The sequence below is a fragment of the Otolemur garnettii genome, unplaced genomic scaffold, assembly GCF_000181295.1.
Source record: "Otolemur garnettii isolate 467f Iridium unplaced genomic scaffold, OtoGar3 scaffold00005, whole genome shotgun sequence".
In the NCBI taxonomy this organism is placed as follows: Eukaryota; Metazoa; Chordata; class Mammalia; order Primates; family Galagidae; genus Otolemur; species Otolemur garnettii.
In genome coordinates this window covers 29,089,475-29,115,462 of record NW_003852400.1, presented here as the reverse complement: position 1 = coordinate 29,115,462, position 25,988 = coordinate 29,089,475, and the positions used below count along the sequence as shown (strand labels likewise).

The 25,988-nt window shown below is 35.2% G+C and overlaps 1 protein-coding gene across 1 annotated transcript in view; it reads left to right on the top strand.

Moving 5' to 3' along the window:
• THSD7A (thrombospondin type 1 domain containing 7A) overlaps positions 1-21,597 on the top strand; it is a 420,187-nt gene extending 398,590 nt beyond the window's left edge. Inside the window, exons 19-28 of the mRNA XM_003782710.3 lie at positions 1,480-1,595; positions 5,479-5,596; positions 6,139-6,284; positions 6,707-6,881; positions 11,827-12,000; positions 13,627-13,722; positions 16,557-16,639; positions 16,955-17,165; positions 19,532-19,619; positions 20,337-21,597. Of these exons, the coding sequence (XP_003782758.1) occupies positions 1,480-1,595; positions 5,479-5,596; positions 6,139-6,284; positions 6,707-6,881; positions 11,827-12,000; positions 13,627-13,722; positions 16,557-16,639; positions 16,955-17,165; positions 19,532-19,619; positions 20,337-20,421 (1,292 nt within the window). The 3' untranslated portion in view covers positions 20,422-21,597. The remainder of the gene's footprint in view (positions 1-1,479; positions 1,596-5,478; positions 5,597-6,138; positions 6,285-6,706; positions 6,882-11,826; positions 12,001-13,626; positions 13,723-16,556; positions 16,640-16,954; positions 17,166-19,531; positions 19,620-20,336) is intronic.
• Positions 21,598-25,988: the final 4,391 nt, after the last annotated feature.

The window sequence follows — 25,988 nt, the reverse complement described above, 5'->3', positions numbered from 1 at the left end:
ATGTAGATGGTCATCTGATCTCAGAGTGAGGGCCCACCACTATGATTATAATATAACAGGGATGTGAATGGTCATCTGATCTCAGAGTGAGGGCCTACCACTGTAATTTAATGTCACAGATATGTGGATGGTCATCTGATCTCAGAGTGAGGGCCAGATCCCAGTCACTCAGCTCTGAGGCATTGTCATCAGGATAGTACATCACCCTTTGCGGGCCTTTCAGACATGAAGCTTATTCCCCTGGAAATCATTACTTATTAAATGAAATAAATAATTATCTGTTCTATTTTTAAATAGATTTCCAAATATAAAGAATGAAAATATCACGTAGACATCATCCCTTAAAGTAGGTTGTGAATATTTTAAGTGATCCTGTTTTTAACACATCCTCCCTTCTCAGGAAGGTATAAGTAAAAGAAATATTTTTACCTCAGTTATCAGATTTAGTGAAGGATGCTTCCTTTTTCAGAATATATTTAATTGACCTAACATACCATGGCAACAATTCTTGGGTTGTATGGGAAGTGTATAAACAAGATCAGTTTGATAGAAAAATGTCAGCAATCTTAAATTTACCAGAGATTATGAGTCAGTGCTACAAAAGGTGGAGGTAAGGAAAAATATAGGAGTAGTTTCAGAAAACCAGGCTTTTTATAAATTTTATCCCCCATCTCCCCCCCCAAAAAAATCTTAATTTATTCTCATTAGGGCAAATACTCTAGGAAAGAAAATATTTTTGGTTCACATGATTTGGGATAACACCAAAACTGATTTGGAATTTTTCACACTGAAAAACAAATTCAAGAAATTGTACAATGGCACAGAATAGTCATAGTGGCTTTTTGTTTCTTCTTTGGTTTTTTTCTTCAATTTGTTTTGATGCCAAAAATGAAATCAAGGTTCTCTGGGACATGCTGTGTTACCCTGTAGAAAAAGATGGAAGAAATTATTTTTCAAAAGACCTGAGAGAATTAAATAAAAGTAGCCAAAGTGATTTTTGAAATAAGTAAGTGTGCATTTTAGTGCATTCTGAATTTGGACAGTAAGTAAAATACATGGTGTTTTTCTTGAATGTACTACACAGTTGATGTACCATCTGCTAAAATTATGATCATTCTGCTAATATAAAAATAATGCTAAGATTTCAAATTCTACTTTTATTAGGAAAAAAGCTTTTTTAAGTGACATTGATCTGTAGGCGAAAGCCATTTTTACAATATCGCCAAATGACTAGCTGTCAAAGTTGTCAAGTCGACATCTGCCTTTAAGAATAATCCCTGTAGCTATGTGCAACCCCAGCAATTCCATTTGACTCCTGATATGTTCAAAGCTGAGACCCATATGCTCTGCATGTGGGATGATTGATTATGGGGCTTAGGAAGCAGTTGTGAATTAAGTACGGGATTCAGGTTATCAAAGTTTCATTTATAATCTGTTTTATGCATACCCTTCTGTTCTCCTGCGCTTCGTTCCTTTCAGACTGGAGTACATGTCAGCTGAGTGAGAAGGCAGTGTGTGGAAATGGCGTTAAAACAAGGATGTTGGATTGTGTTCGAAGTGATGGCAAGTCGGTTGACCTGAAATATTGCGAAGAGGTGAGTGGGGCTGTGTTAGATCTTGGTGAGTAAATTCTTCCCTGATAATCTCAAGTCATGCTGAGCCAACTGACCTGTGCTCTGTGCAGTTTATTGCCAGCAGATGTTTTTCTGCACCATTCACAGGCTGTTAAATACACTCTTGGAAAGAAGCAGTGTCCAATGCTCCTGATTTCTATATATAATTTCCTGTATTTTGTCCTGCTTGGAGTCCAAAGGTATGCTAATTAGCCTATTCTAAAAGTAATGCTTGGGGAACAATAAGTAATCGAGGTGAATAAAGGCAATAAATCTTAATCAGACTACTCATCATCTTTTATAATTTGATATGAATTTTGTGTAGAGCCTGGGACCCCTGCCAAGATCCATCATTTATTCTTTTTGTTGCTAAACATTGATCACATGCGGTTTAGTAGCAGATCTTGATATTACGGTATTGTACCCAGCTGTGAGAGTCTTAAGTATTCAGGTCTTATTAAGAGAGAGATTAAAATTCAAACAAAGGAAAGAAGTCTGCCATTATTTATCTTTTGGGTTCAGAGAATTATACCTGATAATTCTGTAATTGACAAAAGTAACATTATCCATTCTCGTAGCTAAACATGAGCTTCTGAAATGTGAGGAAACAGTTGTTGGCCTTTCTTGGTTTTCATAAAACTACATTTCACGTTCTAATTATTTTTTCCAATTTCCATACCAAAAAGGTACTCACATCCCAGCCAAGTTTTAACTCCCTGTGCATCTGAGGGTCAAATTCCAGCCAGGTCTGGAATGACCAGACAGAGCTTCTCCTGTCATTAGAGCTCAGTCATCATGGTCACCGCCACTTCTGTTTACACATCCTGCGAGTTATTAGAAGCCCACAGTAAATTGTTCTAACTCCTAAGGGAAAACTCTAGATGGAACTATTTTAATTCCTTTGATATCTTTATCATGTGGACCTCACTTACCTGCCTTATCTCTCTGTCCATGGGAGCAGAACTCCCTCATGTGCCACAAATGCATCTGCTTTAAACACAAGTTGTGTAGTTAATAAATGCCTTCTTCTATAATCTTACAACTTTTTCTATTTACACCTCAGATTTAAATAATTGAAAATGTGACACTTCAGTCATTTTGGTTTTGAAGCTGATGACATTGAAGTGATATAACTAACCATTATAAAAATAACATTATTATTAATGACGATTATTATAATCATATACCAGCTGGAGAGCTTTGTGTGATCTACTTCTAGCTCATTAATATGACCTCCTTTCTGGAAATGCTCACATCAGTGCCCTCCAGTGTTAGACTAAAATGTAAAGTAAATAGCTCTGAGAGCTTTTTGAAAGCTAAACCTTTAAAACCATACATGACCAATTTTAAATTATTTTATATACTAAAGGACAAGGTTGTAAATATGGTCCTCGATTTCTTAAGTAAAATTTGCATAAAAACCTTGGAAATAACTAATTTTAATTATCTGTGAACCTAGATGAGTTTACCCTTATGTGCAAATATTATCGTATTTGAATATAGCAATTACAACTAGGGAGGCAAATTTTAACATTCTGGCAAATCCTATCTTAAAGGAGTTAAAATTTGACTCAGGGCCCATCTCTGTGGTTAGGATGCCGGCCACATACACGAAGGCTGGTGAGTTCAAAGCCAGCCTGGGCTTCATAAAAAACAATGACGACTACAACAAAAATAGCCGGGCATTGTGGCAGGTGCCTGTAGTCACAGCTATTTGGGAGGCTAAGGCAAAAGAATCGCTTCAGCCCAACAGTATGAGGTTGCTGTGAGCTGTGATGCCACAGCACTCTACCAAGGGTGAGATAGTAAGACTCTGTCTCAAAAAAAAAAAAAAAAAAAAAAAATTTTCACTGTGCAAACCCTGCAGTCAGCATTCAGTACAACAGCAGTGGATGGCACTTGCTGCATGTCCAACAGCCACAAAGATGGCACTACCACTAAGCAAAGACAAAAATTAGAGTTAAATTCACATAGAACTGATATAGTATTTTTATTCATTCATTCATTCATTTATTTATTTTGCAGTTTTTGGCCGGGGCCAGGTTTGAATCCGCCACCTCCAGTATATGGGGCTGGTGCCCTACTCCTTTGAGCCACAGGCGCCGCCCAATATAGTATTTTTATGTGTGATATTTTCAGAAATTTTCTCTTTTGATACCTAGTAACCTGTTTGTCCTTGTTTTTTCTGGTTTTGATTCTTGAATAGATTCCTTCTATCTCTTCTAATTTATTTAGGCATATTTGTTTAGATAAGTATGAGGGGGAAGAAAAGAAAGAGGAGAGAGAAATGTAAGGAAAAGAGCCGTCCCAGGTTAAAATATGTAGTGGATACCCAGAATAACGGTAAACTGACATCCTCTGTACCTCTGTGATGAAGTAAGTCAGTAATAGTTGAATTCTGTGACTGAAATTCTTTCTCTATGACACTATTATCTATCTCAAATGTAACACATTTATTGTCGTCGTATCACCTTAGGTTCTTTTCTCCAACCTCCCATAACTTTTAAGAGAATTTTTAAGACTTTAATTAAGTGATATGGTAAACATCTTCATCCCAACACTCAGCTTTGTCAAGTGTTACTGGTATAGAATAAAAAAGGAGCAGAGGGATGTAGTCCACACAGCTTAGAGCTGATGCTCTATCAGTAGATAACTTAGAGCCAGGAGCTGTACATGAAACACAGCATAAAGCTTCCGAAAGTTTTTCTCTTGGCATCTCCTGCTATATAAATTAGAAAATATAAACTTCTTTTTATGCAGAAATAGGAATGGTCTTGAAAATTCCAAGAATTATCAATCAAAAAATTTTTTATTCTCAGAACAAGTTTTAAATGTTCCACTTTCAATACTGCTTTGTGCCTTAACCTTTTTTTTGAGACACAGCCTCACTTTGTTACCCTCGATAAGAGTGCTGTGGCAGTCACAGCTCACAGCAACCTCAAACTCCTGGGTTCAAGGGATTCTCTTGCCTCAAGCTATTCTCCAGCCTCCCGAGTAGCTGGAACTACAGGCACCTGCCACAATGCCCAGGTATTTTTAGAGACAAGGTCTTGCTGTGGCTCAGGCTGGTCTGAAACTCGTGAGCTCCAGCAATCCACCCACCTCAGCCTCCCAGAAGTCCCTTAAACTTTTTAAATGTTGGAATACACAGTAGAAGAATTAGAAACCTCATCATCTATTTTAAAAGTAGAATATTTCAATGACAAGGAACAGAACGCAAATGCCAAGGAAATGGCATACCATCATTATTGAATGAGAAAATGTACACCAAAATAACTGAATTTGACCTCAGTTTCTAAAATCAGCTTTAAAAGAGAAAAAAAATCTTTGTGAAAAACCCACATAGAATATTCAAAATTGAAAAACTCTGGGAACTCACATTTCCATTTGAGAAAAATAGCTTCATTAAAAACTGATGTTTCTGTTACCTCCACACATTATGTGATTAATCTTGGGTGAGTTTGTCTTTAGAGTAGCTCTCCCTTTGCTTTACAGTTCACCATGAATGTACAAAAATAATAACATCCCAAAGATACAGTTGTAGGTCTAAATATTAATGATATTCTTGGAAATTAATTGTGTGTATACTTATTTGTTCCTTATTTAGGGAAGTTGAACGAATTTGGGGATTTTATCTATGTTTTTCCTTTGCTTTTTGAAAGTGTCCAAGTATGTGGGGTCACGGGGCCCCTCCATTCATCCTGTGCCCTGAAGTCCCACCCTCCTTCAGGTATCTTTCTATTCCTTTCCACGGATTGCTTCTTCTCCCTTCCTCTCTACTCTTTCTGGCTCTCTGCCCACCTCAGCAGCACACGGTGCTCAGGACTCTGTAGCAGTATAAACAGATCCACCTCTGTTCTTTCAGCTCGGCCTGGAGAAGAACTGGCAGATGAACACGTCCTGCATGGTGGAATGTCCTGTGAACTGTCAGCTTTCCGACTGGTCTCCTTGGTCAGAATGTTCTCAAACATGTGGCCTCACAGGTTCGTTTGTGTCTCAATTAGTATTAAACTAATAGTCAAGGACTAGGAAATAAAATGTCCCTCTCACTTTAAGTCATATCATATCAGATAATCTTCAGAAAGGTTGAAATAGGTGTCTTTCTTTCCAAAGCATCTGAGCCTTGCTTCTTCCTGGATTTCCTCACAATAGACAGTGTGATGTCTCTCCCAACAAGATGCACTTTTGGGCTCTGTGTCTTTAGCTCAAGCGGCTAAGGTGCCCACATACACCAGAGCTGGTGGGTTTGAATCCAGCCCAGGCCTGCCAAACAGCAATGACAACTACTACCAAAAAATAGCCAGGTGTTTTGGCAGGCACCTGTAGTCCCAGCTATATGGGAGGCTGAGGCAAGAGAATCGCTTAAGCCCAGGAGTTGGAGGTTACTGTGAGCTGTGATGCCACAGCACTCTACCCAAGGCAACAGCTTGAGGCTCTGTCTCAAAAAAAAAAAAAAAAAAAAAAGTTGTATTTTTGTATAACTGTGGCATATCACCAAAATTGCATCACTTTATATCTCTTAAAGGAAAAATGATCCGAAGACGAACAGTAACCCAGCCCTTTCAGGGTGACGGAAGACCATGCCCTTCTCTGATGGACCAGTCCAAACCTTGCCCCGTGAAGCCCTGTTATCGGTGGCAATATGGCCAGTGGTCTCCATGCCAAGTGCAGGTATAAAATCTCAGGAAGTTATATGGAAGTGCGTACTATGTATCTGTGAGACTTCATTTCAGAAATATTTTCAGGCTTACAGATGGTAAGCTTCTTCTTAAAGATTTTAGGTGCCTTGCCATTGTATCACCATTTAATTAGTTTTGGTATCAAATACTCCCCGCCCTGTACTTCTGAAATCATTTAGAGACTAATTCATTTTAATGAAAATTTATTTGCCTGTCTTTGACTAGAAAGCAAATAAATTGTTCAGTGTATGTTTTATAGCTAGTGCCCTATAAGGCTTCTTCCCTAAGGTTTCAAATATTTCCCCAACTGTTCATAAATCAAAATCAATGGTGCAAAGATGACTGTATGTGATGATGAGCTCTGTGATTAATTATTTCTCTTTTCCTAATTAGTTATTTCTTCCTTCATTTCAGGAGGCCCAGTGTGGAGAAGGGACCAGAACAAGGAACATTTCCTGTGTAGTGAGTGATGGCTCAGGTGATGATTTCAGCAAAGTGGTGGATGAGGAATTCTGTGCTGACATTGAACCCATTATAGATGGTAACAGAAACATGGTTCTAGAGGAAACCTGCACCCAGCCTTGCCCAGGTAACAAGAACAAAACAGAATTCATATTTTGGTGATTTCTTTCTAGGGCCAGGGTCAAAAAGGGTTATATGTATAAGCTAAAGGATGTCAGCTGTCTTCTTATTCAGTAATACCTGTGCTAACAGCCGGACACTGCACCTGTGAGCAAAGGGGATCACTGCCTCCTTACTATCAGGTAGAGGTGAAGTCCACGTCTCCCTCATGGTATCTCCTGACACTTCTCTGAAGTTTTAACATCTACGGGACATGGCAATTCAGGCCTTAGATCTATGCTCAACACGAAAAGTATGAAATAAAAGTTGAGAAAATAGGGATTAAAAATAACCTATTTCAGATTTCCAGAGAATAGAAGAGAGGAAGAATATTTAAACACGTAATGGTTAATGAAAGATTTAAGTCCTTGTAATGATAGCTTACTCCAGGTCCTGTGTAGAATCAATAATAAACTCACACCTAGATGCATCCTAGTTAAAAGATAAATAATAGAAAAATAGAGAATAAAAAAAGCATTGAGAAAAATTTTAAAAAACAGAATACTTGCAACTGAAAGACAATAATATTGAAAATACTGAAAAACACACGCATTCAATGTTGACACAATGGGTATATCCAGTAAAAATGTAGAAACCAAACATTGTATATCAAATAATGTAAGAAAATTGGCAGATGTGATAAGCTGATATTTAGGAATTTGGGTTCGATGCAGGGAATTGTAGCAAAAATTTAAAGTCATAATAAGCTAGGAAGTCCATCCTTGAGTAACATAAAGAGGTAAAAATTTGTTAGTGGGCTGTAAATAAACAAGATTAGAAGTTGAAAACATTTCAGGCAGTGCCTGTGGCTCAAAAGAGTAGGGCACCAGCTTTATATGCCAGAGGTAGCAGGTTCAAACCCAGCCCGGGCCAAAAACTGCCAAAAAAAAAAAAAAAGTTGAAAACATTTCAAATTATATATAAAACCAGCACACTGTACCCCATGATTGCATTAATGTACACAGCTGTGATTTAATTAAAAAAAAAACAAGTGAATTACCTATATTTTACCCCTGATGGAAAACTTAATCTCCTAATTTGCTTATCATTATGACAAGAAAAATACATCTCTTTAAAAATGTGTTCTCTTGAATAAAATCTCAAAAAGATTAAAGTAAGGATTCAGGAAAAAAATAATAAATGGGAATAAAACATATCTTTTGTATAAAAATATATGATTTGGGGCCAGACCTAGTGGCTGATGCCTGTAATCCTAGCACTCTGGGAGGCCAAGGCAGGCAGATCCCTTGAGCTCATGAGTTCAAGACCAGCATGAGCAAAAGTGAGACCTCATATCTACTAAAAATAGAAAAACTGAGACAAGAGGATCATTTGAGCCCAAGAGTTGCAGGTTGCTATTAGCTATGACACTACTGCACTCTACTCAGGGCAAGAATTTGAGACCCTGCCTCAAAATAAATAAATAAATAAATAAAATAACAATATGTGATTTGAGGAAATTTAAAACTGGATAACATATATTTTCAAAAATTTAAAAAATATTGAAATTGAGCCCCTACAAGCTGGAAAAGCTGAGAACATGGGCTACAAATCCATTCACTCAAAATTTACTCATTCCTTAGTAAAAAACGTTACTTACATTGATAATATTGATAGTCTACAACTTATTATTAAGATGAACTTAATGAAATTGCATAAAGCAATAAATAAAATAGCTCCTGATAGACTTTGTGGACATTCAACTGTGGTACTGGTCTTGGCACACCTGTATATTTTTATCTACTTCAGTTTAAGAAATAAATATTTTAAAAAATCTGAACAGCAAGTCCTCTTCAATGGGTATAAAGTTTTAGTTATATAAAGTGATTAAGTTCTAGAGATCTGCTGTATAGCATTGTGCCTATAGTTAACAATATTGGATAGGTATTGGACACTTGAAAAATTAAGAGGGTAGATGTCATGTTAAATGGTCTTACCACAATAAAATTAAAAACTATAAAATAAGATAATAAAATAAAATCTTACTTTCTAGAGTTAAACAAAGCATCGCTACTTAGACATACTCACACCTGCCAGTAAGAACCTTTTGTGGATCTGGTAATTTTTGTTTCATTTCCAGCCCTTGAAAGTGACTTAATCTCATTCAAGATATCACAGACAATTCAGTGTAATAAAACCGTTTTAATTCACAGGGCTCTAGGCAGGACCAAGAACTGAACCTTTTGACTGTGCTGTCCAGAATGGCCGTAGAGTCAGCAGAAAGTGACCTAGGCTGAAAGTCAGAAGGCCTATCTGTTCACAACCAGATCTCCAGCACCAGCAGTAGGATTTGCTGAGCAGAACCGGCATCCTCGCCAGGCACGGGAGTGTGCCTTGCTATGGAGACTCCCCATGTTTTCACTTTACTTCCTGTAGGACAAACACCCATGCATTTGAGTTTTATTTCTCAAATATAATTAGGTCAAACCTGGACTTGAAATTGAAGGTATATTAGCAACCAACAGACCCTGTCCTTGTAGAACTTACTTTTAACAGAAGGTTGCTTACAGTTGCTAATCTCATAGTGATATAAATAACTTAACATTATAAGTGATATGAAAGTAATTTACAGGATCCCATGTAACACAGACTGGGCAAACACGCCATTTTAATGAAAGTAATTACTAATCCAGGAGTAGCCTGCTCTTCTCTTGTAAATTACCATCTATTCTCTTTGGTTCTTTTTTTTGCTAGTTTCCACATGGATGTGTTTTGAAAGCTAGCAATATGTGAAATAATAAGCTTTAAAGCGAATACTGAATTTGGAAATACATTTTTATGTATTTAATTGTCATATCTTTGGCAGGTACAGTGTAATTTTATCATTACAATGGTTCATGTAGTCAAAATATTGAAAATATGTTTAGTAAAAGGGAGCATCTCTCTCTTATTTGCTGTTGTTAAATCTTTGAAGCCTGACATGGTTTATTTGGGGATGATAATTACTTAACTTACAGACTATCATGTAAAAACTTACTCAGTTTTGCTGGAAAATACACAGTGTTAAATGTAAATAGCCAAAGAGATAAAGACTATTGACAAAAAGGTGTGTGTTTATTTCCATGTAGTTAGCAATCATTGAGGTGAAGTTACATTTCATTCATCTTGACAGGAATTTTTTAATTTTAATTTTAGAAGTTTTTCTTGCATAATTGAAAAACTGAATACACCAAAAGTGGCCATTTCCTAGGGGATAGAAGTGTTTCTAGAACTTTAGACTACTTAAAATGTTTCAGTTTTATTTTTCCTTAGCACTTTTAAAATTTACTAGAATATTCTATACTTCAGGAGCACCAAAGATATTCTCTAATAATGATCTACAAAGTCACTCTACTTTACTATGACACATGTATCTGTCAGTCAATAATCCATGTCTTGCCGGGATTTCCTAATCATGAAGTTTTTTCATTAATCAGATCTCCAGGCAACTTTGTGCTAATATTAGTCATCGTAAGCATAATATGAGACCATATGAATTATCCATGAAATATGGCTAGAATAAATAAAATGATAAGAAACCCTTATGGATTTGTATCTGTCATAATTAACTGTGTTATTTTGAACAGTATCATGGAGTGAGTCCTGAAGAATGGATAGGTAGATGGGGAAGATGTACTTCAGTCTCTTAAAATGATTGAATACATCAAATACATGGATACACTGTGCCCCAGAAATTGCACTCCTGGGTTTATGCCCAGTAGAGACAAATAGAGACATCTCATTAAGTAGAGATAGAAAATAAACAGGAGATAAACAACAAAACCAACAGATTTGTATTAAAATATTCACAATAGCAAAAGAAAAAAATTTACAAATCTTCACATGCCCACCAATAGTAGAATAGATATCTAAATTGTGGTATATCCCACAATGGAATGAAGGCCAGTAAGATGAACTAATGAGAACTACATAAACATAGGATGGAGCTCACAAACATAAATGAGAGAAAGAAGTGAGACACACAAAAATTACATATGGTACACTGCAGATATCACTTGAGGGAGGGATCTTAGATCCTGGGAATGTTCTTTCTGTTCCTAGATTCAAGTTTGATCATATAATCAGATAATGGAAATTCAGCTATCTGCTCATTTATGACATGACCTATTATTCTTAAATGAATAAGTTTTTAAGAAGGAAGTTTATTGAAGATATAGATCAGAGGAAGTGGCAGGCATTTCCAATTCTGCATCCACTCACTTGGCTCTCTCATCTCTACTCCTGGAAGAAATAGAAATAAAACATAAATATCAACTTGGTCAGCCTTGGAGTTCAAGTTCTTCTGAAATTGTGAATACCTAGAAGACAGGTTCTTTGTACATTTAGGTTTTCTTTGAGTAGTACCAAGTGCTTGGTAAAACCCTTTACTATGATAAGGATAACAGTGGTGGTAGGTTTTAAAGGGGGGAGGGGGGAGGATAAGTGGAGGGAGAGTAATTGGTGGGAGCACTCCTACAGTGCACCTTACAAGGGTACATGTGAAATTTACTAGGTATGGAATATAAATGTCTTAACACAATAACTAAGAAAATGCCGTGAAGACTATGTTAACCAGTTTGATGAAAATGTTTCAAATTGTATATGAAACCAGCACATTGTGCCCCATGATTACAAAAAAAAAAATTGTTGTGCCTTAAGAGGAGATGAGTCATAATGGACAAGTTCCTTTAAGCCACAGTTTACATTTAATATCATTAAGCAACGTGTAAACCAATAAGCCACTCAGAAAAGAACAATATTTATGCAAAATTATAAAATTACATATAAACTGGAAAATATTGAATGCTTATTGAGATTTTATAAATATTATGGATGACTGATATAAACATTGCCCAGTAGGGATAAAATTAAAATATTCTCTAGCTGGCTTTTCTGTATGGGTATGGGTATAAACTACAAAGCTGTTTTTACAGGTGACTGTTATTTGAAGGACTGGTCTTCCTGGAGCCTGTGTCAGCTGACCTGTGTGAATGGTGAGGATCTAGGCTTTGGTGGAATACAGGTCCGATCCAGAGCAGTGATTATACAAGAACTAGAGAACCAACATTTGTGCCCAGAACAAATGTTAGAAACAAAATCATGTGACGGTGAGTGCTGTAATTCATGAAAGCTACTTTGTTATAGTTTTATATTGTTAAGCCAAAGCATAAGGTAAAGAAATTTTTGATAAATAAATAAATTTGTTAAGATCTCACTTAAGGCTGAGAATTGAATTAAAGAATTCTGAATTCTAAAGATTTAGAGGAAGGGAAATCCTGCCACCTTTTATAAATTAGATATATAATATTGTAAAAATGTTTCCCAGTTTTAAAGAAATCTGAGATAATTAGAAGCACATTACTTGTGCACTTCTAACAGCCATAATCACAACATCTTCAATTTATTTGAATCAAAGGACAGAATTAAGGAAAAATAATCCACAGTGAAATGAGAGATTTTCCTACCTTCTCAGAAATTGATATATCAAATTATTTATAAGAATTAATAATTTTAATCTAAATTTGACATAGCATATCTAATTGGATATGTGAACATGTTTTATGTCTTTGTGTTATGTGTACACATACATAGAATCATTCACTCAATATAGGCAATATATGGCTTAGTCATACCAAGTTTTTAAAAATATCTTTAGTTTCATAGTAGGGCTGAGTACATTGGATACTTTTTCTTCCATTCTTGAGATACTCTGCTAAGAAGAATATGTTCCAACTCCATCCAGGTATGCATGAACATTTTTTAAATTTAAGACTGCATAAAAATAAAACTCTAGGGGTGGCGCCTATAGCTCAAAGGAGTAGGACACCGGCCCCATATCCCAGAGGTGGCAGGTTCAAACCTAGCCCCGGCCAAAAACTGCAAAGAAAGAAAAAATAAAATAAATAAATAAAGCTCTATATCATTTACATGTATATGATATGTGTGTATATACAGTAAAAGAAAAGTGTGGCAAAGAAAGTTGTACGTCTAATTCAGAATGTATTGCTGAGCAGACACAGAGGGAGATGAGATTAGGAAAGAATATAATAGGATGTCAAGTTTATTTATGTTTTATTCATCAACAAGCAAATGAAAACTATGACAAATATGGCTAAATGGTAATATTTGTTATATTTGCACGATTGATCATTGAATAGGTATTTCTTTTAGTTATTCTCCATACTTGTCTGTATTTGATATTTCATAATACTTTTTAAAAATTCAGTTAATCTAAAAACCCAGGTTCCCACTGGATAGTATGACAGCAGGCATGGAAAATTAGTTGGGATTTAGATATAGAGCTGAAATTGTATAGCATTTGCGTGACAACTGTAGGGCAATCAATTGACATTTGAAGCACCAGAGATGGACTTCTTGTCACTTTTTGATTGTTCACAAATAGATTATTAATACTCTATCCTGGCTGGGTATAGTGGCACTCTGGTAGGCCAGGGCAAGAGGTTCTCTTGAGCTCAGAAGTTCAAGAACCCGAGGTCTAGAAAAATTAGCCAGGCATTGTGGCAGGCACCTGCAGTCCCAGCTTCTCTAGAGGCTGAGGCAGAAAGATGACTTGAGCCCAGGAGTTTGAGATTTCTGTGAGCTGGGCTGAGGCCACAGCATTCTAGCCTGGGTGACAGACCAATACTTTTTTCAAAAAAGAAAAATACTCTATCCTCATGATTGTCGTTTTGGGTGAGAGGATGCTCCCCCTGATGTTTATCGTGTCTCTGCAGACGGACAGTGTTATGAGTATAAGTGGATGGCCAGTGCTTGGAAGGGCTCTTCTCGAACAGTCTGGTGTCAGAGATCAGATGGTGTAAATGTAACAGGTAAACCTCCAATTTCTCTTTGTTCTTTGAAAATCATCCCATAACACACATGTAATTATTTAAAGAAAATAATGAAGAAAACAAAAATACTCTTTCCATGTTCAATACCTGGTTGGGATCCAGGGCTGTTGAGCTATATCCCTATCTGGTGACCAATGACAATTTATTTTGTAATGTTTCAAATTTTTCCTCACCTAGCCTTTTTAGTTATTAACTGCTAGAATGTATTTAATTAAAATACCATCTAATTCTAATATGTGGTTATTATAATAAATAATGTTCAGTTTATTTTTCCTAGAAATTTTATATATTAATAAGATATGGTATTACATGTGGTATTACATGTTAAGAAAAAAACATTTATTTTACTGTTTCTGCTTCTATGCCTTGAAGGAAATACAATAATAGACCAAAAATGTCACCAAGGGAGTATGATAATACAAATCCGAATATTTTATTTGAATTAAGAAATCTATGATTTAGAGGAGCTTTTTTTTTTTATTAAGACGGAAGACCTATTAGTAAATCTCAAACCCAGATTATCTGAGCAGCTCACATACTAGGTCGTCATCCCCAATCATTATATATCCAACGAAGAAATCCAAAGGAAGAACTTTTATATTGCCTTATGTTTTGACTCAAATATATATGCAAAGAACTATTTTAATTGGTAATTACTAAGATTTTTTTTTTCTGATCTCAGTAAATGCTGAAGATCCCAAGGACCCCTTGAACAGGGGAGAGACTTGGCTCCAGATATGTAGTGAGTCACACTGCAAATTTCCTAGGAAGAAAAGGTCAGGACCAGAACCTCAATCTCAAGCACATTGATCCCCAAATTTATTGCCTCTGCTTACATAATTTATTTTTATAGATCTGATCTATAGGAATAGCCACAGCATAGCAGCAGCAGGAGCATTGACAGTTAACTGCTCAGGGGGACCTGGCTGACTCACTGCTATGTTTCCACCCTCCTGTGGAGAGAAAATGTGATGTGCCTTTGGATGCCTCTGAGTAATATCCATTTATAAATTTAATTTTAATATATGCAGTAAGATAACAGGAGCAGAGATCAATATCATTTTTGAAAACTATCAATTTTTACATTGAATTTTAAATTACTTGGGTTTATTGAAGCCTAATTACTTCTTTCATCTCTATGGAAACAGAATTAGGATGCCAAATTGTATTCCTGTAAAGATATGACTTTATACGTGAGAAAGCTGTTTCAAGAAATCCTTATATTATGTACAGAGACATGTACATAACGAGGAGACACCTCCCAGGATACTATTTGCCCTCTCACAGTATTATTATTTGGGAGAAAAAAATCTGCCCCAGCCACCTCACCCTAAAAGGTATGGGTGAAGAACAGCCCTGGACAGGGAAGCATGGGCTTTCTGAACCAGGAGATATTACAGGGGTCATCTGTTAAACTCAGAGATTAGAAATGAATGTTTTCATTTTTAAAAAAACTATTCCAAGGCAATTTAACAGCTCTTCCTGTGTTAGCATTTTTTTCCAAATACGGATTCAAATAATACTTGCCTTTCCTTCTTCATGCTAAAAGTTCTTTTCCCACTGCAGTTGGGGCTATTCCCCAATGCAAGGGTAAGTTCATCTTCAAAAGATTCGCCTATAGAAACCATATTTTGAATTTATTTTTGATAGTGCTACATGTCCAATATATTTCTTTCTAATACTATTTGGACCAAAAAGCCAAAGGGTAAATGATTTGTGGTAAACTCTATATGCATTCTTCTTTCATCTTCTAGGAGAAATGAAATTCTTTATGAGAAACAGGCAATAATGTAAACTATACATCTACCTTGATTAATTACTTTAATTTATGAATTTTCCTTATAAGAAACTCAAAATATTACTTTCCTTTTTCTTCATGTGTTTAATGAAAATAATTTCAATATGGCCAATTAAGTGCGGTTGCCTTGTAATGACTAATTGCTTTCCTATTACAACTTTTCAGTGAATATTTTGTGTTTATAATATTGAGAAAAAGATAAAGAATTAGCATTAGACACCTTTCATTAAGTTCCAGAAGATCGTCAGTTCCATAAGGAAGAATTTTGCTTTGCTAACTTTCTATTAAGTGGAACAAGCATAGTTTGAAAATCTGAGTTTCTTTCATGTCTCCAATGTTTCTTTATGACATCTGTTCCCATCTTAAAATTTACAACTCAGAAAAAAAATGGTAGTATACTTGAAGACAAAGAACAAAGAGGGTGATAAACAGCTTCCACATCAAGTTAAAATAGTACAAAACAAATGACTTAGTAGTTACATTTATTTTCCTCTCTGTACCCCCAAAATATCCTGAAGTAGCAGGAATAGTGATTTTCTTTCCAAAAAGATATATGCATTATTTAAAAAATGCATTCATGAAGTAGTCACATAAATTAAAGAGTTATCTCAAGAGACATGAAAACTATTGCTTTGAGTAACCAAGAAAGATTTTCACTTTAAAAGAAAATCAGTTCTACTTTTCAACTGCTGGACTTGCTTGGGAACTGCTGGCAGAAATAGATTGTATACAGTTAGTATTTTCAAAATAGCAGCTATAAAATCATCTTTTCAACAAATGCCTCTTGAACACCTGCTAAGTACCAGGCATTGTGCTTTCTCCCTTAGGTGAGAAGGGCCTCACATTGCTAAATAAGGCGGTCAAGGTTAGCCAAATATTTTACAGTCAACCTCTGACAGAAAAATCCATGGGATTCCCAAAGTGGTTCATGATTCAAAGACAAATTGCTCACAACAGTGTGCTTTTATCTTAGCAAGAGATATTATTTGTCAAAATATGATTTTCTATTCTGCAGGGGGCTGCTTGGTGGTGAGCCAGCCTGATGCTGACAGGTCTTGTAACCCACCGTGTAGTCAACCCCACTCCTTCTGTAGCGAGGTATGTGTCAATGCATCAGGGCAGACCGGCCAGCTTCATCCTTTATCATCCCACTGTCTCTTGTGCAATCCCTCCCCCCCCCCCCCCCAGCAAAAAAGCATGTCTTGAGGCATAAAAATTATATTTTTTAACTCCTTTCCTTTTATCAACATAAACAATTCAGAATACACTTGCTTTTACTTTTAGAATAAATAGAATAAATTATTTAAGACAGAAATTTCGTGTAGTACATTTCAGAAACAATCCTTGTTTAAAGCCTTATGCTTTCAGAGGTTACCTTGCATGCCTGGTATAAATCTCCTTGTTCTTCTTCAGACAAAAACATGCCATTGTGAAGAAGGGTACACCGAAGTCATGTCTTCCAACAGCACACTTGAGCAATGCACACTTATCCCCGTGGTGGTGATACCTACCGTGGAGGACAAAAGAGGAGACGTGAAAACCAGCCGGGCGGTCCATCCAACCCAGCCCTCCAGTAACCCAGCAGGACGGGGAAGGACCTGGTTTCTACAGCCATTTGGGCCAGGTGAAGTGACTGGACAGTGTTCATGTAGAACTCTTCAGTTATACATTAAGCTAATGTCAAATGATTAAAAGAGTGAGCAGTCATTTTCATGTGAGCTATTTATATTTCATCCATATGTATTCATTCTGATATGGCCATCTATTCTTATATTTTTTACTATCATTTTAAAAGCTCTCATGCTCAGAGTTCAGAAAAATGAAATGATTGTCTTCTGAGAAAAGTTTTGGGAATGATATTACTTATCTTTATCCAAGCCCTAAAGTTACAAGTATAATATAATTAATTTTACATTGAACAAAGCAATCTAACAATGGTAATATGAATTAGGAAAACAGGATGTTGCCATTCAGAACTGTGACAAAGGAGAGTATAAAGTCATTCTGTAATTTTTAGTTTGATCATAAGAACAGTAATGGCTTGAACCTTAAATAGGAACATCAGTAATTCAGTCCTTTACAATTTATATCAGCCCTAAGACTCAAATACTCAGAATCTATACTAGCAACAGATACACAGGGGTAGGGATGGAGGCTTCCCTTCCAGATGGGATGATCCCAGCTTGAAGGCTGACCAGACCTTTTTCATAATTAGCAGACCTCTCTTAATGTATCTAGTAAGGGATGTAAAGCCAGTACAGGCGGAAGCTTGAGGGCCTGATGAAATGCTTTTCTCTCCTCTGCGTGCTTTCTCTCCCGGTTGGATTTAATCATACGCTAATTCCTGTACAGCTAACCTGGGGCTTGAAAATGTGCTGTCAGGGCTATACAGCAGCTAAGATTATGCCACTTTTTCTCACATTCTGGAAGAATTATTAGACATGACTAAAGAAAATCTCCAGGTAGAGCCTGATGTTGTCAACTTTACAATTCCATTAGCAACCTGAGAAAAGAAGAAAGGAATTCGCATACCTACCACATCCCTGTTTCAAATCCATTCATTCAAATTACTTTCCCTTATTGGAGAATCAGTTTTGGATTTTTAAGATATTTTGAATATTTGAGTAATTAGCTTTTAACCACATTATCACTACTTTGCTTAGGTTTTTGGCTGAAAATATAATTTATTTTGCAAAGCTGACTTGTCCGTGTATCCAGGGGAAGCTCTTCTCTAGACTATCAAGCCAGTGGATCAGCAATGACCAATAGCAATTTTGACCTTGACCAAGAATTCAAGCAGATCGCCTCACATAAAAACCAGTTTTTTAAATAAAAAAAGAGAATATTATTGACATTATTTTTAATTTAATATATACCTTCCCCGATATATGTTGAAGAACTCTTGGGGCAGAGAAACCAATCGTAGAGCAGCTTTTTGATTCTAAACTCACTTCAAATCAAAAAATATATCTTTTTTAAAAAGGATATTTAGGATGTTAACTAAATTTATTTCCAGCAAATGAACCTCTAACTTCATCTAGCTCTATGCAAAAAAATAAAAAAAATCCACAGTACCAATTTGCTTTTGCTGCCTTTCAAGTATTAAATAAATCAGAGTCTCTGTAAGGTCAATGTGCCTAATCTATAATTTTGACGCTAATATCATGTATTTAATTTTATGTATGCAATAGAAAATGTGGGTTAATGTGAGAATCAAATTGAATTAGGGAGCATCAGTAATAGCATCTTGTGTTTGAAGTTTATTCAGAGCATAAAACTAAGAAGTTCAAAGAAAATGAGGCCTGAAACCCAAATTAGAAAAGGTCCTGTCATATCTAATTCCATATAATGGAAGAGACAGGATCAAAAAAAAAAAAGAAAAGAAAAGACAGGAAAAAAATTTGTAAATCCTTGCACGTGTTAGTCAAAATAGTTACTTTTGCAAGTGATAGTATCAAACCCATTTTAAAACACACTGTAAATATAAACTAGTTAAAAGATTATTAATTCTCAAAAATTTTTTAAATATTCATTTCCTCTGGAACAAAAATGTTCAATTGACAAAACCGTGTTTAAATACCTGTCTATATCAACTCTGCGTTGGAGGACTATCTTAAAATTGCATTATTTTTTATAATTGTCATTCTCAAAATAGATTAAAAACAAGAATGTTTATACAGCATTACACATGTATTGAGTCTGAAGCAAAATTCAGATAAGAAGCAGCAGAAGTTTATATATACAGACTTGAAATCTGAATGCAAACATTATTCCTTTTTAATTCCATTGTCATTGATAATTTATCTTTAATGAAGCCACATCTAACTCACAATAGCAGCTTTGCACTAAATCATTAACCGTGCCAAAGCAATAATCCATTTTGAGCTTTGAAAGACATTGATTATGTTGACTGGTTATTAGTCATAATTAAAGACTGTCTGCTATATACCCAACTAATATAAATTAATAACTAATATTCATTCTTCTTAGATGGGAGACTAAAGACCTGGGTTTATGGTGTAGCAGCTGGGGCATTTGTGTTACTCATCTTTGTCGTCTCCATGATTTATCTAGCGTGGTGAGTGTTTAAATGTTTCAAACTCTAAAAGGATGAATAATGTCTCTAATTCAGACAAAACACTTCCAGTTGACAAAACGCAGAAACAGCAAACTCATGTCTCAAATAAGTATTCTGCATTTATTTAGTGTTCACAAGAGGTTCTAAGTAAATATGGTTTTCGTCTTAAATGGCCTAGAAGCTACCAAATCTGAGCCATTTAGTTTCAGAAGATGAGCCAGAATTGTACTATGTCATCTTCTCAATATGTTCTCCTGAAAGCATGCAAGGGAATGTTGCTTTCTATGGACTAAATGTACTGTAGATTTTCATATTGAATTACTGCTGGAGGACGATTTTATGTTACTATTTAATGGCATTCAACTATCTTTTAAAACATGTGTTATTTATAAATTATGTGTTATTTATAAAGGTTTGTGGCCACATACAAATTATTGTATTATGATATTATTTCCACTGTTAACTACTAGAAGAATTCCACCTGAATGATATATCTTTTATAGGATAGTAAAATACTTAAAGTTTATTTAATGTTTATTCAGAGCATCAAACTGTGTAATCCAAAGAGATCAGAAATCAAATTCTAAGTTTGAATTTAGGTAACATAAGCAATTAGGCAATTTAGGTCTATTAATCTTTTTTTTTTTTATTCCAAGCAGTCAAATTTACATTTAAAAACTGATTCTCTCTCTCTCAATTTTAATGATTGTTTTACAGCAAAAAGCCAAAGAAACCCCAAAGGAGGCAAAACAACAGACTGAAACCTTTAACCTTAGCCTATGATGGAGATGCCGACATGTAACCTAAAACTTTTCCTGCTTTTCCTGAACAACCAGATTTAGCTTTCTGATTTCATAATAAATATCCAGAGACCACAAAAGTATCTCAACTGTGTGGATCGAAATGCATTTTAACTATTTAAAAGAACATCATAAAGAAAAGAGTGAATAGTATTCAGCCCCTGGATATTCAAGACAGTAGTACTTACATATAGACCATCAACCCTGAGAAGTCTGGAGATTTAGTTGAATATATGCTGCGTTCCCAGAGTTTTATATCATCTTTTCTGAAATCACCAACTAAAAAAACACTTTGATCTCTGAAAAAAATAAGGGTGGAATTGGCCAGTTAGGATGCCTGACACAAGACGTCTACAGCGTTAACTTGTAGAACTTTCTAGCATGAAGGGTTTATACAAAGATCTCTACGCCACTATAGTCAAGCATAACAACATGTATACTCAATTGAATGATACACATTATTATGTCAGATTATGTACTCATTTATAAGTAATTATAACAATGAATATGAAATAAGCTCTAAGATAAGCAGAAAACATGTTAAATAAGTTCAGCATCTTGGTGGTTGATGGTAGCTTTTGTCGACCCGCATTTCAGAGACAGAGACTCTTTTATAAGACTTCATTGTTGTCTCTCTCCAAAGTATGAATGCTGGACACGTACTAGTATCTTAGAAGGAAGAGACATCAAGTTCAGTATTTTATAGTTGTTATTGTCTGAAAAACTAATTTACTTGTGTTAATATAATACGTTTCTACTTTCCCTAATTTCAAACTGGTTGCCTGCATCCTTTTTGCTATACAAAAGGCACATTTTTGCACTATATTAGTGCAGCATGATAAGCACTTAACCAGTATTGCCATAGAAACTGCCTCTTTTCATATGGGATGAAGACATCTGTGCTAAGACCGTCAGAGACACATTTGCAAGTTCTTGTATCCTGAAGAGAGTCCAGTTCAGTTTGGATGGCAACAGGATGGAATCAGCCACTACACCTGCTGTGTACCCTCTTCCTCATCACTGCAGCCATTGTGAAATCAACAACATGGCAGTAATTTAAGTGTTAAAGTCCCTAACCCATTACCCTCCAAAAGGTGGATCTCTCTAGTTGGTTTGTAATTGTTCTTCGAAGGCCGTTTATGACTAGATTTTTATATTTGTTATCTTTGTTAAAAAAAGAAAAGAAAAGAAAAAAAGGAACTGGCTGTCTTTTTAATTTCAAGCAGATGGAGAAAATAATGTATGTAATGACTTTTGTAACTAAAAGAAATCAAAATTATGTGTTGATTTTTCTTTCTCCCCGATTTGTTTTCTCAGTTTCAGACTGGATGTCTGTAAAGCAGGCAGTATTTCAAAATCCATAGTCTTTTATCTTTCTTGCTGGTAAAATGTGAAGCAGTCTCGTTAACATATGATTTAGGAAAACTGAAATTTTAAAAAGGGAAGAGTAAATATCACGTCCAGAGTTTCATTAAATATCTAGACCAAGGGTGGCAAACTTTTTCTATAAAGAAACAGATGTTAAGTATTTTCAGCCAGGTCAATGTTGCAATTTCTTAACTTTGTGATTCTGCTGATTCAGCCACAGCTAATACACATTAAGTAAAAGAATGATATAGCTGTTTTCAAATAAAACTTTCTTTATAAAAACGGCTAACCGGCCACTTTTGCAGGTGATCATTTGCTCACCCCTGGTCTAGCTGTTTTTCGATGCTGACTCTCACGGTGTTGTCTGTGGTTTTCATTTACTTTTGACTATGATCAGTGTTTAATTTCAAAGGTGAAAATTTACAGTCATTAAATTTACCATTTTATTGGAAGTAGCTATATTTTTCACAGATGTAGCCCTGGGAATGGCACAGTGGAACAAAATCTAATTCTTTCATATATCTATGAAAAGAAAACCCAGAAAGTACCATAAAAAAAGCAATACTGTTTTTCAGGCAATATTATTGCAACAACCTTTGGAAGAGAAGAGGACATTAGATTTACAAGTTTTAAAAAAGAAAAAGTGTAGCAAGCTATTGCATCCTAAACATAGGTGTGTTGCTATAAAAGTGGTTTGGATTAGATTAGAAGGTATTTTACCTTCATGCTGGAATTGGAACTCCCCCTGCTGTTCGTTACAGTATTTGCAACGCTTACAAAAGACACCAGATTAGAATGTCATTACCCCTAAAAATAAAAGGATTTCTATATATTTTAATAAGAACTAAATACAGTAACCACTAATTCCTTACTGACTATTAACTATATTAGGGAACATGAATCATTTTAAAGAGAAGAGGCACTTAGGAAGATGGGCATTTTACTCTAACCCAAGGATTTAAATCTAGAAAATCATAAAAAAAAAAAAAATTATTTCATCTGTTTTGTTGAAGAGGAAGACAGAAGTAATATTGCTACTCTAAAACTGTGATTGTCAATATATATACTCAGGGGTCTTCCAGGTAATCTTCAAGTTGATCTTTTTGAATAAAATAAAGCCCATTTGTCCAAAATGGTTGAGAAAGAAATGATTACCTGAAAAGTTCAGGCAACAGTGATGAAAAGTATGCAATGCTTAATCATTTTGAAATGTGGCATAGAATAAAAGTTGTTCCTACTTAACTGTTTCCAGCACTTAAAGTATTATAAAATGTCATTAATTCAAAAGACAAGTCAGGATCATCCTACCTACAAGAATTAAATGAATTAAGAAATTAAATATTATAAAATGTTATGAAAACAGAAATTGTTCTCACTCAAAATTGATTATATATACTGACATACATATGTATGAGATTAGGTTCAATGTTACCTTACACTAAGGACCAGGCTGGAAATTCATTGTTAGGGTAAATACCGTATGGTCTCTTGTTAGAAAGGTGAAAAAAAGGAACTGTCGCTATCTGGCCATTTTGGACAAATGGGAGGTTACTATATTCATGTTTATAACATGAACTGGCCTTATTTTTGTTCCTGGCATGAGTCAATAATGAGTTAAATATTTTACTAGAATTTCATCAAAGCCTATTCTTCTTGTTCATTCTAAGAATTCAAGAGGGGAATATAGTAGTAACTTGTCTATTGACACTTTTGCCTTACCAAATGGTCTGTGAGCCCAAAAACTGCTTAGAACTACTGTTCTACAAATATGAAGGTCTGCATTTTGAGAGAATTTTCTACAATTTTGTTGAACTGTTTCAACAGAAACCATATAGAAGTGGCATAATTGATCTTTCTTTAGAGAGGCTGGTTTTCTTATTCATCAATACTTAATTCAATATATCTACCACAGTCTTTATTTGAAAGCCTTTTTGAGGACACTATGGTGTGGCTCAAGCTAATTGAAAAGGAGTGCATAAAAGCTTGTTTTTAATTACATTTAATAAAGCACAAATTGTAACAAGGCAAATATTTATTGACACATGTAAGATACTGTGCTAGGCACTGTAAAAAAATTAGTAACAGCTTTTGTATACATAAGTACCTGGAACATTCAAAAGAAGGAGAAAATGCTTGATGATTGATGATAGCACTGAAACATATTGACCATTTACTCTAGATTTGATTTTAAATGTGGTTGGTGTTTTTCCAAAAGCATCTTAGGCCATGCTATTAGGAGTTTGGTTTTTCTCTGCCTTTAGCAGTCATTTTGGCTTAATTAGAACCTTGTTAAGTTCCTGGACATTTCAAGATAAAGTCACTTCCTCCCACTGGAAGCAAAGAGCACCCTTCACACCTCCTCCAACAACCTGTATTCCTGGTCCTTTCTGATGATTTTCTCTAAGTCTCTCTCTACTCTCTCATCAACAGTCCAAACTGCTATCATCAGAACTACCTGCCAGTAAACACATTCAAACTTTTAATAAGAAAACAATGGAGACTACCTGTATTTCCTTCCTATTCAAATCAAAGTGTCACTGAGAGTGTGAACATCTTGACTTAAACAGATTTGGTCAAAGAAATGAATAATGTAAAAGACATGGAAAAAAATTTTTTTTCTGCAAAACTGTCAATTCCTATGCGTAGCTTTAGAATTGCCCAGCACTGGCGTATTCCCCCTCCCTCTATCTCAAGTCTTTGCTCACTTCCTGTGCTACTAGACAGTGGAGGAGGCCTGTACCTTTTAACACAATACAGAAAACAGAGGCCATTCTCAAGCTAATTTGGGGGTCTGAGTGGATTTGCAAGAATCCTGCTTCCCAAAGGATCTGGTATCTCACTATTTGTAAAAATATAACCAAATTCAAGCGTGTTTCTGATTCTGTTTCTCCTCTAAAATTGAAGGTGTTGAAAGGACAGTAGTCCATGAGCAAATCTGTGAGGAATCTTGGCAGAAGGTGATCATTCCTGGGACTGGTTCTGGAATGTTAGAACTACACCACCCACCTATTCCAGTCTCACCTGGTCTCGCCCGCCGATGGTCCTGGCTGCAGGACGGGATTTCAGGCACCTGAAACTGGAGTGTAGACCAAGGAAGTAGTTTAGTTACTCTTTTATAAAAAAGGATGTTTTGCAATGTGTTATAATAATTCTACATCTACATAGCAGGGACACTGAAAAATGGTTATGTCTGCATTATTAAGTGAATAAAACACATGCTACATGAACAAAGTTAATTTTACAGTTTTATGTTTTGCACTTCTACCAGGTCTTAAAATAGGCAGTGTATGAAGAGTTTTAGTTTGTGGAAGTCATGTTTTCAGTGATCAAAAATCTCTACTTAGAATATAATGGAATGTCAGTTTTATTGTGTTTTGCCAATTTTTTTTGTTTGTTTGTACGTCATTTACTTTTAATCATCAAGGAATAATTCCCAGCTATTTTTCTGGAACCTATTTGTGTTTAATCTGAGACAGTGAACATTGAGATTCCTCTTCTGGTACTTTTTCCTGTTTGTTTCCATCAAGAGATTTGAAAAGACTGATATCTGTCATTATAAAATATAACTGTGTTAAAGTTTCAGTTTATCTTTCTATAAATTATGATGCCCTGAATGTGTATTTTTTGTTAATTTAACTACCTGAATATTTATTTTGTTTAAATAAGGAGGCAGCTGTTTAAGAAGTTTTTGTTAATATTACTTTGTAAATTATGTAATGTAACTTATTTCAAATCATGTACATTTTCTTTTTAATGCACAAAATGTCTATGTACAATTAACTACAGATTTGCAAATAATGTCACTAAGCTTTATTCAGCTAATACAGATGGCATGTGAAGATGTAATATGCTTTTTTACATTTTCATATGGGTTATTTGTAAATAACTCTGTTGCTGACACACATAAACATGGAAATCATTTTCCTTCTAATCATGTGTATCTGTGTTTTCATTTGCATCATTTGCTTCTTATATGGAGTAAAAGAAAAAGTACTGGTGATACCCAAATTCTTCCATTACCATATTTGCTGTTTTCCTGGGTCTTTTTAACAACTCCAATTTAGAAAGCTTGAGAAATGCAAACTTTTACTCTAAAAGTCAACAGAGGCCACCAGATGAAATATCATGAACAAAAGACCTCTTGGTTTCCTGTCATTTTAAAAAGGACAGCAGCAGAAAACGCAGAACACTCTAAAACAGA